Consider the following 13,575-nt stretch of genomic DNA (forward strand, 5'->3'; position numbering starts at 1 on the left):
AAACTTTCTGTGATGAACCTTTCAAAAAATTTTCATCATTTTTATATTTTTTTCCTGATGCATGTTTATTATGTTGTATAAAAATTTGAGCTTAGCTTTCTCTCTCTCCCCTCCCTCTTTCCCCTCTCCTAGGTTCTTTCGGGTGATATGGTAGTTATTCGAGGACAGCCAAGAGGAGGCCCTCCACCCGAGAGAACTCTAGCTCTCTCGTATATAACTGCACCTAAACTGGGTAGAATGGGAAGAGGAGGAGGAGGAGAAGGTGCCTCTGCTGAGACTAGTACCTCCGATACTAAAGATGAAGTAAGTAGATATTATTTTTTTTGAAAAATACAACTCATATTAATTCCTTTTTTCTCCAGCCGTTTGCGTGGCATTCCAGGGAGTTTCTTCGTAAGCTTTTGATTGGAAAAGAAGTTCAGTTTGCGATTGATCACAAAACCAGCAGTGGGAGAGAATACGGGATCATTTGGACAAACAAAGGTACAATGTATATATGCATTACAGTATCATTAAGATGCTGTTATACATACACAATGTGTCACATATATGGCACGGCCTAGCTTGATTTACAGTTGATGTAACTGCATGGGCTATCTAACCTCTTCATGCTAATAGTGCTTTGAAGCTGACACAAAGATGAGCAAATTTTTAATTTTGGGTTGTATGTACATGTACATGTACATATGATTCATTATTGTATTATGTACATATGATACATGTACATGCATTGTGCATGTACATGTATGTACCTATTAAAGCTTATTTGGTCTTTGTAAATAGGTTTAATGTACATGTACATGTAATTTTATGTTTAGTTGTACAATTATTTGTATGTGTTTATTGACTTGTTGCTTATTGTATCATGGTAGATGGAGAGAAGGTTAATGTCGCTGAGCTAATGGTGATTGAAGGTCTGGTTGAAGTGAGACAGAGCAACGTACGACCATCAGAGTAAGTGCCTGATTAATGCTCTTGTGTGTGTGTGAGTAGTAGTGATCCTTTGTTAGGGAACTGACCAAGTTAATACAACTTGAAAGTGATGCCAAAGTCAATGGAAAGGGGAAATGGACAAAGGCACACTCAAATGATGTGAGTAGTATATCACACATTGTACATGTACATGTACATATATTTCTTTTTTCCTTCTCTTTTATTCTTTGATGTTACATGAACATTTATCTACCTTCTCTCCTTTACTCTCCTATTTATCCCCCCTCTCTCTCTCTCTCTTAGGCTGTAAGGAAAGTCAACTGGTCAGTTGATAATGTTCGTCAATATGCTGACAAGTATCACGGCAAACAGCTGGAAGGTATTGGCTAACTATATGCTCTTACCCTATAACTTTCTCCTGTTTCCCTCCACTATTGTTCTCTTGCTCTCTTCAGCTGTCATTGAGCATGTACGTGATGCTTGTACTGTGAGGGCTATTGTCATTCCCTCGTTTGATGTATTGACGGTAGCTATGACTGGAATAAAGGTACCCTACCTTCTTTTTTTAGTCTCAGATAGGACATGGACTTGTGTACATGTGTGTGACTCTTCTCTTTCTCTCTCATCTCTCTCTCAGTCTCCTTCCTTTAAAAGAGACGGTGACAAAGAAGTTCCAGAGCCTTTTGCAGAGCAAGCCAAGTTCTTTACCGATTCCCGTCTCCTTCAGCGTGACGTTAAGCTACTCATTGAAGGAGTCAGCAGTCAGAATATTGTACTTGCCACCATCATACACCCAGTGAGCTCTCAGTACTTATTGTACACACGTCCAGTAGTAATTGGTGTTAATTTGCAAGTACTTTGTAGGGACTATGTTTTTGCACAATCAATATTCATTTTCGTCTGTAATATTGTTAATTTGTTATCTTCTTATGATTTCACAATGACTGCTAATAGTAACGTCTCCTTTTCTTCTGTTAGGCTGGTAACATTGCTGAGTTATTGCTACAGGAAGGCTTTGCCTGGTGCGTTGATTGGTCAATGTCAATGGTCACCAAAGATAGAGACAAACTGAGAGCAGCTGAAAAGTAAAAGGAATTCCTTTTTTCCTTTATCTCTCTCTCTCTCCCCTCCCTCTCTCTCTCTCCTCTCCTGTTTAGACAAGCAAAGGCTAATAAGTTAAGATACTGGAAGGATTATCAGCCCAAGCCTCAAGTTACATCATCATCTGCTTCTTTGCCCTCAAACAATTTCTCAGGAAAAGTTAGTGAATGGATAACATAATGCCCTGTTACATGAGCAATGTATTGTGTATATAGAGGCTTGTGTATTAGGGAAATGGATTATTGAATTACATGTATGTAATTGTATTACATAGTTTATTCCTGATCCAGCTTAATTAGTATTTTTGCTTTCATATTCATAATAATACATTGTGTATTATGTTGTGATTGTGGTGAACCCATAGTTATAGCCAATACCTTTAAAATGTCTTTCTTATTATGATTATTTGTAGAGTGTGTGTGTACATTTGTGGTTTTATGTTTGTAGTTTTGAGCTAATTATAATGTTTTAATTTTCACTTCCTTCTCTTATTCTTTCCCTCTCTCCATTCCTTTCCTAAAGGTTGTTGAGGTTGTTAATTCCGATGCTGTAGTCCTCAAGACTGATAAAGGACAGTATCAGAAAGTGTTCTTCTCTAGTTTTCGTCCTCCAAGGAAAACTGAAGACTCATCTGAGCAGCAACAGGTGCCACTACATTTATGTAGCATGTATACTTTTAATGGTCAAAATTTTAAAATATACTTGTCACTTACGTGGATATATTTCATCAAAAATGGCTCTCTGTTTTAATTACATTTTTTGATACTTATACATGTTTTTATGTTGTGTAGAAAGTTTGAGCTGATTCCAATCAAAATTGGATTTTTTATGAATATTTAAAGTTGTTCCAAAATTGTGGCAAGCAAAAACCCATTAGTTCCATTGTCACGAAATCCGTGACAAGCAAAAACCCATTAGTTCCATTGTCACGAAATCCGTGACAAGCAAAAACCCATTAGTTCCATTGTCACGAAATCCGTGACAAGCAAAAACCCATTAGTTCCATTGTCACGAAATCCGTGACAAGCAAAAACCCATTGGTTCCATTGTCACGAAATCCGTGACAAGCAAAAACCCATTGGTTCCATTGTCACGAAATCCGTGACAAGCAAAAACCCATTGGTTCCATTGTCACGAAATCCGTGACAAGCAAAAACCCATTAGTTCCATTGTCACGAAATCCGTGACAAGCAAAAACCCATTGGTTCCATTGTCACGAAATCCGTGACAAGCAAAAACCCATTGGTTCCATTGTCACGAAATCCGTGACAAGCAAAAACCCATTGGTTCCATTGTCACGAAATTCGTGACAAGCAAAAACCCATTGGTTCCATTGTCACGAAATCCGTGACAAGCAAAAACCCATTGGTTCCATTGTCACGAAATCTGTGACAAGCAAAAACCCATTGGTTCCATTGTCACGAAATCCGTGACAAGCAAAAACCCATTAGTTCCATTGTCACGAAATCCGTGACAAGCAAAAACCCATTGGTTCCATTGTCACGAAATCCGTGACAAGCAAAAACCCATTGGTTCCATTGTCACGAAATCCGTGACAAGCAAAAACCCATTAGTTCGATTGTCACGAAATTCGTGACAAGCAAAAACCCATTGGTTCCATTGTCACGAAATCCGTGACAAGCAAAAACCCATTGGTTCCATTGTCACGAAATCTGTGACAAGCAAAAACCCATTGGTTCCATTGTCACGAAATCCGTGACAAGCAAAAACCCATTGGTTCCATTGTCACAAAATCCGTGACAAGCAAAAACCCATTGGTTCCATTGTCACAAAATCCGTGACAAGCAAAAACCCATTGGTTCCATTGTCACGAAATCCGTGACAAGCAAAAACCCATTGGTTCCATTGTCACGAAATCTGTGACAAGCAAAAACCCATTAGTTCCACATGCAAAAAAACAAGGGACTTTGGCACAATTTTAAAAATTTGTAACAAATTCAATTTTGATTGCAATCAGCTCAAACTTTCTACATAACATTAAAACATGTATATGTGTCAGGGGAAAATTTTAAAATGGTGAATTCTCTCCTTTTCAATTTTGGTGAAATTTAGCTCGAGACCATGTACAAATAGCAAGGCTGCAAAAGTCGTGGCAGCCATTTTGTTTGGGGGTGAATCCTACTTAGTAATGCTACCGCGTTACTAATGTACTAAAAAATTAATAAAGAAACAAGATTGAGTAGGATTCTAGAGCTAATTCTTCAAAAATAATGGAAACAAGGAGTAAGTAGGAAAGATCCCAAACAACTGATTATCCATACCAACGAAAATCCTACTCTCGTGACGCAATTTCTACTCTACATTACATTGAAAATGTTATTATGGAATGAATTACGGATCACCTTGTAATGTAGAGTAGAAATTTACGTCACGAGAGTAGGATCCTTGTTGGTATGAATAGTCAGTCGTTTGGGACCCTACTCAACCTTGTTTTTTTTTATTTTTAATTTACTAGTGCAGGGACTTTGGCCATATTTCGCCAAAAACGACTTGTAGAGTATTCTCCATTTTTATTTAATTTTCTTGTGCGTATACATGTACATGTACATTTTATATGTTTAAATATTTGGATTTTATTTTTAAAAATTTTGAAGTTCTTTAAAATGTCAATTCTTATTTGTGTGTATTGTGTATATCACAGGGTTCTAAATCAGAGCGTCCAAGACCGCTGTATGACGTCCCCTTCATGTTTGAGGCCCGAGAGTTCCTCCGTAAGAAACTGATAGGGAAGCGTGTGAGTGTAGCCGTGGACTACGTGAAACCAGCACAGGATCAGTTCCCCGAGAGGATATGCTGTACTGTCACCAGGGAAGGAGTGTAAGATTACATGTACATGTGCATGTTCATTAATAAGTTATTCAGATTAAGTTATTTGGATAATTGTAGTAATTTCAGTAGCATATAATTATGTAAGGAATTGACTTAATTAGCAGGTTTTTATATTTTATTTTTCTCATAGAACTCTTCATTTGAGCTTTAAAATAATTCCCTTTATAATTCAAAGATAAAAATGAATTTTAAATTAAATTGCATATTTACCAATTGCCTTCTATATTTTAAAATCACTAATTGCATTATACATGTGTATTTATTTATTACCTTGTGTCTAAATTTAGTATCATATTCTATTAATAGTAACATTGCTGAAGCATTGGTGAGCAAGGGACTTGGAACCTGCGTCAAGCATGGACGGAACGATGACCAGCGCTCGTCTCACTATGATGATCTGTTGAGCGCTGAGAACAGAGCTATCAAGAACAAGAAAGGAGTCCATGGAAAGAAGGAAACATCAATGCATCGTGTAGCTGATATATCAGGAGTGAGTGGAGGAGAGAGGGAGAGGGAGGGAGGGAGAGGGAGGGAGGGAGAAAGGAAGAGAGAGGGAGAGGGAGGGAGAAAAGGAGAAGGAGGAAGAGGAGATAGAACATGGTTTCCTGCTAAGTGAGCTAAACAGCATGCTTCATGAGCTGAAAAGCAGTACGTGGCATTTGGAGCAACTTTAAATTCATAAAAAAATCCAAATTTGATTGGAATTTTTCCAAATTTTTACACAGCATAAAAAAACAAGTATATGTATCAGAAAAAATTATAAAAATCGAGAATTATCATCTAGTCATTTTTCTGACGAAGTTTAGCCAAAGACCCTTTACTACATGTACATATAGTAGAAGGTGTTTCCATCTTGTGATAGCGATATTGTTCATTGCATTTATTCTGTTCATTTTAGGATCCTTCAAAGGCCCGACAGTTCCTTCCATTTTTACAGAGGGCCGGTCGCACTACTGCTCTTGTTGAAGTATGTCACTGCTAAAAGTTCTTTTCTTTTACTCGTTTACCTCCTCCATCCTCTTTAGTTTGTAGCCTCTGGCTCTCGAATGAAACTATACTTACCAAAGGACACTTGTCTCATTAATTTCATACTAGCTGGTAAGGCTCTCAAATTTTCCCGTTTGCTGAATCACGTGTAAACTTGCAGTGACTGCTAGGCAGCAATTCATGATTTATCTCAATAATTGCTGGTATAAAATTTAGTCTTTCCACAAAAATTTTTAGCCTGAAATTTAAGCACTGCTTAATGTCATGATTATTATAATTGTATATTATAAACAACAAAAAAGTTACTATAATTGTCTGTCACGATTTTTGTGGGACATAACTTATTGATTAATTTTAATTATTGAGGCACAAAAATATTATAATTATTCAGAATTATTGTCCAACTCTATTGTAAAAAATACATGTATATTTATTCTCTTTTTAGGTGTTAGTTGTCCAAGGGCTGGTACCAATTCTGACAAACAAAGACAGCAGCAGCCAGCAGAGCCGTATGGACAGGAGGCAATGAACTTCACCAAAGAGCTGATACTGCAAAGAGAAGTTGATGTTGAAGTGGAGAACTGCGATAAAGGTGGGAATTTTATCGGATGGATGTTTGTTGATGGACGAAACCTGGCTGTATCACTAGTAGAAGTACGTAATAATATATTAATACTGGAGGGATTTGCAATGCATTGGGAGTGAATGTGATTTTAAGCTGATTTTTGAATGCCCCTGTTATATTTTATTCTTAAATTCAAAAATGTCAGTAAATTTAATGACAAAAACTGGGAATTAATTTTAGAAAAGAGATGCTCATATCTCAAAAATTAATATCAGGCCAGAATTTACATATATCACAAAGCATTAATTTTAATGAGATTATAGCAATAATATTAGAATGCTATTAATTGTACTTAATTTTAATGGGTGGCCCTACACAATTAAATGGGTTATCCAATCAAAAAATAATTGCATCATTACAGGAGGGATACTGTAAAGTCTTAGGACAGGCCGAACGCTCTCAATACTCCCGTCAGCTGTACGGAGCTGAAGAAACAGCACGGGCAGGACGGAAGAGAACATGGGAAGGATACACTGAGCCTGTGGTGAAGGAGGAGGATGAGGAAGAGGAGGAGGGGCTGGAGGTGGAGCCAGCCGGTGGAGACTCTAAAGCAACTGATAATAATGGAGGGAATAAAGTACAACCTGCCGATCGTAAAGTGGACTATAGAAAAGTAATCATCAATGTGTAATTACATGTACATGTATATTTATAATGGCTATAATTGTGTGCATTTTCCTCAGTATGTAAATGTAGTGAGATTAAACAGTGCTGTAAAGTAACAGTGTGAAATATAACAGCTAGTGCTTATTGTTGCAAAATGCAAATGTATTCTTTTTCCCTATGTACTATATACCCTAGCTGTTTTATTGTAGTGAAAATTATGTGGAATCATTTTATTATTCTGAGAACATGAAATTAATTGGGTGTAATTGGGTATTTAAATAATATTCGTGAAGGAAGGATTTTTGAGCAACTTTAAATTTTCAAAAAATTAATTTTGATTGGAATCAGTTCAAAGATTCTATGCAACATAAGTAGATGTACATGCATGTATGTACATAAAAAAAACTATAAAAATTAAAGAAATATCTACTTTTTATTTTTGACAAAATTTCACCAAAGTCTTAGAGCAACTTTAAAAATTCATAAAAAGTTCAATTTATTTTAGAATCAGCTCAAACTTTATGCACAACATAAGTGCATGTATATGTATTGGGAAAAAATTATTAAAATAAAGAATTCTCACCTTTTTATTTTTGGCGAAATTTGGCCAACATTCCTGTACTATAGTACAAGGACTTTGACTCCATTTTTGAGCAACTTTAAAAATTTGTAAAAATTCTAATTTTGATCGGAATCAGCTCAAACTTTCTGCACAACATAAGTACATGTATATGCATCAGAAAAAACTATAAAAATTAAAGAAATATCTACTTTTTATTTTTGACAAAATTTGACCAAAGTCTCTGTACAGGGATTTTGGCCCGATTTTGGAGCAACTTTAAAAATTCATAAAAAATTCAATTTATTTTAGAATCAGCTCAAACTTTCTGCACAACATAAGTGCATGTATATGTATTGGGAAAAATTATAAAAATAAAAAATTCTCACCTTTTTATTTTTGGTGAAATTCGGCCAACATTCCTGTACTATAGTACAGGGACTTCGACTCCATTTTTGAGCAACTTAAAAAATTTGTAAAAATTCCAATTTTGATTGGAGTCAGCTCAAACTTTCTGCACAACATAAGTACATGTATATGCATCAGAAAAAATTATAAAAATCTAAAATTTTCTTTTAGTCAATTTTATTGAAACACCCAGTTTACTATAATAGTACTGGTCCAAATTTTGAGCAGGTTCAAGAATCCAATTTTGATCACAATCAGCTCAAAATTTCTACACAACTTAAGAACAATATGCATCAAAAATTTTATGTAAATTGATCACAGTGAATAATTATATTATTTTAAAGAAACTACATGTATTTGCATTATGTATATCATTTATGTACATGAATTTTTTAATCTTGACAGGTTATTGTGACTGAAATTGAGAGTGGAACTCATTTCTGGGCTCAAGATGTTGACAAAGGTACTCTTCCCCCTCTCTCTCTTTCTCATTTACTAATTCTACATGTACTGCATGTACATGTACATGTATGTGTACATTATTGCGTGTATTGTGTGCAAACATATAATCAATTGTGTATCAGTGAAATATGACTTGATTGAATTAGAAGGTGTGTCTGTTTGTTTATTCACTTTAAAGGCAGCACTGAACCTGATGGTATTTGATTGTTTTCAAAGCTAATAATTGACTGATATCAGACATGAATGTACACTGTATTTCACAGGAATCCGTCTTTGATTTCATGTACAAGTACATGTACTACATGTATGTACATGTACATGTATTGTATGTTAAATTTTCAATTTCATGTTAATGGTTACAAGTGCATGTACATGTCATATCTTTTTAATTTTTTTTTGTATTTTAATTCTCTCCATCTTTTCCAGGTCCTCAGTTTGAAACCATGATGAAGCAGCTTAGATCAGACTTTGAGGCCACGCCCCCTCTAGCCGGCTCTTTCAATCCTCGCAAAGGCTCCCTCTGCGCAGCAAAGTTCACCGACGGACTTTGGTAAGGACCGCAAGTGATGGTAATTAAAACATTTACATGTACATTCAGTAACTAATCGTCATTCATCAACTCTTTATTTTGTATGGAATCATCACTAGAGCTCTCAATTGGAATACACACTTACTATGTAGTACGCCTCATTTACATGTATATATACATGTGCATGTACATGTACATTTACATGTACATTTACATGTATTCTTTGCTGTATCTTACATACATGTACATGTACATCTAAAGTGTATGTGCATCTAAAGTATGTACATGTAAGTGTTACATGTGCATGTATATAGTGTTTACATGTACATGTACACTTTGCTGCATTTTACATTCATGTACATGTAAAGTGTATGTACGTGTGCATATTGTACATGTGTTTCTGCATTAGGTATAGAGGTCTAATAGAGAAAGTTGTATCACCCAAAGAAGTTCAAGTTCTTTTTGTTGATTTTGGAAATGTGAGTCTCCTTTGCCTTGGGGTGTCTGTCTATCTTTGCATGCCATGAGATGCATAATTTAATTAGTTTATATTTTATTTTTAATACTTTGTTATTGTTTATGCGAATATATTTATATTAGTGAACATGTATTTGTCCATGTACATGTACATTGTACATTCTTATCTGCATACATGAGCACTTTTTTGTTCAATATTTTTGTTGTGATGTGTTTGTTGTTCCTTCCTTACTTTTCCTCTTACACACACACACACACTCTCTCTCTCTCTCTCTCTCTCCCTCCCCCTCTCTCTCTCCTTCTCTTGTTTCTCTTATTTCTAGAGATTGAGTGTATCTTCTGATAAACTGGCATTACTTCCACCAAATTACACCAGGTAATGATTCAATATACAGTGTACTCTCCTTTTCATTATCTTCTTCTTAATTGTTATGTCTTTCCCTTTCTTTTTTCTACTTCTCTCTCTCTTTTCCTCTCTCTCTCCCTCCCTCTCTCTCCCCCCCTCTCTCTCTCCCTCTCTCTCTCCCTCTCAGTCAGCCATCATTAGCAAAGGAGTATCACTTGGCTTGTATCCAGTTACATTCTGACGTATGCTAAGTTTATTATTTCATGCTATCCCATTACATGTATTATCTCTTTTGTATTTTGAAATTAATTATTTTTCTCCACCGCCTCCTTGTTAATGTGCTCTTTGGTGTCTACTATAGGATGAATGGGCACAAGAAGCAATGAGTGTATTTCAAAATGAAGTGGTAAGTATATAATTAATTATTAAGGCCGCCGTACACCATGAAACTTTGATTCATGAAGCATCTTTTATACAGGAGTCAATGGAGCTTGAAACATGTTCCATAAAGTTGAAATTTTTAAACTTCATAAAAATATGTTTTAAGCTCCATTGACTCCTGTATAAAAGATGTTTCATGAAACAAGTTTAATGGCGTACAGTGGCCTTAATAATACAATACAAGAATCTTACATGCATAAAACTACATTGTATTTCCTCCTTACATAGGATCAGACTACTCTATTGAATGTAGAGTACAAGTTACAGGGAATGGTAAGTACATGTTGAACAAAGAGATTGTGTTTCCCTGATTCTGCAGCTGTAGAATAATTAACCCATTAAACTGGTCATAATGAAATTATGAAGCTCTCTCTCAGCAATATAGTACACGCCACCATTTAATACACATGTACATGTACACCATTTATTTATCATATAGCCATTTTATAATCAATTACTCCTACATATATGTACAGGCTATTATCAAAGTCTAGGCAGTTTTTTTATTGTTTAATTCTCCTTATACATAAAATACATATGCTGTATATATTATATAGAACATAAAGCATACAGTATTTATGTACACATAGTTTATTAAACACTCCCATCTGAGAGAGCTTGCTCATGAAGGAATGACAGTACATGTGTACATATATCATATGTTCATTTTGATGTAGTCTCTATTTGGGTGTGTTAATTCATTATCTCGCCAATGCTGGGACTTGTATGTATCTCTGTTTCATGTCATGTGCCTTTACAAGTATGTCTCATGTTTGAGCTAGTTTTTGAAATCCTTTTAACTGCCTCTCGTTTTGGACCTCCTCCACAATATTGAGGATTGACAGCTGCAGTAACCTAATATCCCTGTCATTGTTTTGACTAGTTTTTCCTTATTACCAGGTATTACTCAACTGTCCCGTGGCCTGTACATGTCTTGCTACGTTCCCTCTCACCTCGTTAGCATAAAGTACATGTGTCGGTAAAGTATGCGTTACTATGGTGCGTTACCATAGTATCGGCCCTTGCTTGGCTTTTAGTTGTGTATGTTGTGAGTGGAACTAATACTAATGGGGTTCTGGTTATGGTATATAGAAGCCTCATATGTACATGTACATGTATTTTAATGATCCTTCAATGTCGTAAGAGTAGTGTTCAGACTGTAAGTTTCATGATTACAATTGTTATACAATGGTTGTTTTTGTTTTTCTTTCTCTCTAGTTGCTGCATCAGTTTCTCGTTATATTTGCATTAAATATTGCACGTGTGTGTACCAACATTTAGTCATTATTGTCTGACATGATTAAAGTTGATGTTAGATTCTTATCTTTTTATGGCTTATTAACAAGTATACACATACACACACTTGTGTCATGCTTTTCTCTCACTCTCTCTCTCTCTCCCTCTCTTTCTTTCTTATTCTAACTAATTATAATCATTTTGTCATTAGTCTGTACATGTACACACTTTGCTTTCCCTTCACACTCATCTGCTGGTATGAGAGCTAACCACTGTCCCTTCCTATATTTGGTGTTTTCAAACATTCCACTAATTGAGTAGGACCAAGCCCTCATTTTGTGCCTCCTTTATCAAATTTTCTCTCATTATCCATTGAGTAAGGAAAATTAATGCAATAAGCTCAGTAATCCCATTATACATACACTGTCCAGGTGTTTTCCATTCTATACGTGTTGTTGTTCATAATTTTGTTTGTTAAGACTGATATTGTTTCTGTCTTGGTATGTGGGTGGGGGCTTTATAAGTGTTTCAGTTATGCTGTTCTTGTATGGTATTTTGAATATGTGATATAAGTGTGTGAATGGTTTGTGTCTTTGTTTGTCTTCTGTGTAAATTGAGCCCTCTAACCCGAGCGTTCCATTCAATTGTATGTAAAGTTATGCATCTGCTACTACGTAGCTTATTCTCTTTAACTTTTTAACGGGTTTCTCAAGAAATCTGGACTAACGTATTTGTTCTGGACGGTCACCTTGGGACCCAATGATACAGTTCTGAGACCTAATATCATTAATGCACTTTTATATTGCATTGGGATTGCAACTACAGTGTCTGCAGGGGAGTCCTTATTTTAGAGTGGTCGCAACAGCAGGGTTAACCGTGTATCAGTCAGTCAATCAATGACTTTAATGAGTTCTCTCTCTCTCTCTCTCTCTCCTCTTATTCTAATAATTGTCAGTTTAATCATTAAAGCATCACACTTACCATTGGTTAACTCTGAGTAATACACAGCGTGTTCATTAGTTAGAAGCCATAGGCTCTATCTTGACTTTGACCCTCATTCCTGTTACTTACTGTTAGTCAATCCTCAGTGTGACCCATACTCCCATTGTTTATCACACCATACTTTATTGAAATTTATTATTCAAAGCATCTCATGCCTGTTTGTGTCTTTCGCTCCTTATATGGTATTATCACAAACACTCATCAAAATACTTAACTGTAAAGAATTTGCAGCTTTCGCTCTTAATGTAAATACACTCTCCCTATTAAGGCCTGTTGTTGAACCATTATCCCTCATGTTGATGAAGGGATTGAAGGAATTGCAGTGTTGTACATCGTACGCTTTTAAATTTACATTATTGACGGAATATTTCAATTATAATTGCAAGTGAGATCGTGATTGGGAGTCGTCTGCGTATGCCCGGTCCTGTCTGAAAGCGTGCCTTTATTTGCGCTGCTTTTGAAAGGCTTGATTTGATATTTAATTTTTAGCGACTATGCGGTGACCTTTACTTCTTCTGTGCGTGGGGAGAGTCATGATTATTTAATATGTCAAAGGCCCTTATTTGATATCAAGTGTCCGTTATATAATATGAAATGTCTGCTAGTGTCTGTGTAGCATATTAAATCATGCTTCCTCTTGCATTCATGTATAATATTGGCATCAAGTGGATACCATTGTGTATAATGGTGTGTGTCCATAAATCGGCGGGTAACAAAATTCAACGATTACATAAAACATTTTTCGAATTTTTACACCTTTTTAAAAATACTTATAATCGTCAATGCATGAATGAAGCATTCAAATATTAGGGTCATGCATGCTTTACTGTACGTTTGTGAACTGATTATAGTTACGATTCATTGGATGTACATGTATAAGCATATGTACATGTACATGTATAAGCATATGTACATGTACATGTATAAGCATATGTACATGTACATGTATAAGCATATGTACATGTACATGTATAAGCATATGTACATGTACATGTACATGCATGTATGAGCAT

At 35.6% G+C, this 13,575-nt stretch overlaps 1 protein-coding gene across 1 annotated transcript in view; it reads left to right on the forward strand.

Moving 5' to 3' along the window:
- LOC100632625 (staphylococcal nuclease domain-containing protein 1-like) overlaps nucleotides 1-13,575 on the forward strand; it is a 30,878-nt gene that overhangs the window by 261 nt on the left and 17,042 nt on the right. The window contains exons 2-24 of the mRNA XM_019997624.1: nucleotides 133-303; nucleotides 363-483; nucleotides 873-954; nucleotides 1,011-1,092; nucleotides 1,237-1,312; nucleotides 1,389-1,480; nucleotides 1,571-1,729; nucleotides 1,912-2,018; nucleotides 2,091-2,193; nucleotides 2,557-2,679; nucleotides 4,697-4,872; nucleotides 5,191-5,374; nucleotides 5,783-5,851; nucleotides 5,910-5,982; nucleotides 6,317-6,525; nucleotides 6,858-7,109; nucleotides 8,475-8,532; nucleotides 8,958-9,081; nucleotides 9,470-9,539; nucleotides 9,861-9,913; nucleotides 10,071-10,125; nucleotides 10,245-10,289; nucleotides 10,553-10,597. Coding sequence (XP_019853183.1) covers nucleotides 133-303; nucleotides 363-483; nucleotides 873-954; nucleotides 1,011-1,092; nucleotides 1,237-1,312; nucleotides 1,389-1,480; nucleotides 1,571-1,729; nucleotides 1,912-2,018; nucleotides 2,091-2,193; nucleotides 2,557-2,679; nucleotides 4,697-4,872; nucleotides 5,191-5,374; nucleotides 5,783-5,851; nucleotides 5,910-5,982; nucleotides 6,317-6,525; nucleotides 6,858-7,109; nucleotides 8,475-8,532; nucleotides 8,958-9,081; nucleotides 9,470-9,539; nucleotides 9,861-9,913; nucleotides 10,071-10,125; nucleotides 10,245-10,289; nucleotides 10,553-10,597 — 2,529 coding nt within the window. The remainder of the gene's footprint in view (nucleotides 1-132; nucleotides 304-362; nucleotides 484-872; nucleotides 955-1,010; nucleotides 1,093-1,236; nucleotides 1,313-1,388; nucleotides 1,481-1,570; nucleotides 1,730-1,911; nucleotides 2,019-2,090; nucleotides 2,194-2,556; nucleotides 2,680-4,696; nucleotides 4,873-5,190; nucleotides 5,375-5,782; nucleotides 5,852-5,909; nucleotides 5,983-6,316; nucleotides 6,526-6,857; nucleotides 7,110-8,474; nucleotides 8,533-8,957; nucleotides 9,082-9,469; nucleotides 9,540-9,860; nucleotides 9,914-10,070; nucleotides 10,126-10,244; nucleotides 10,290-10,552; nucleotides 10,598-13,575) is intronic.

This window comes from Amphimedon queenslandica, unplaced genomic scaffold (assembly GCF_000090795.2).
Source record: "Amphimedon queenslandica unplaced genomic scaffold, v1.1 AMPQUscaffold_13361, whole genome shotgun sequence".
Classification (NCBI taxonomy): Eukaryota; Metazoa; Porifera; class Demospongiae; order Haplosclerida; family Niphatidae; genus Amphimedon; species Amphimedon queenslandica.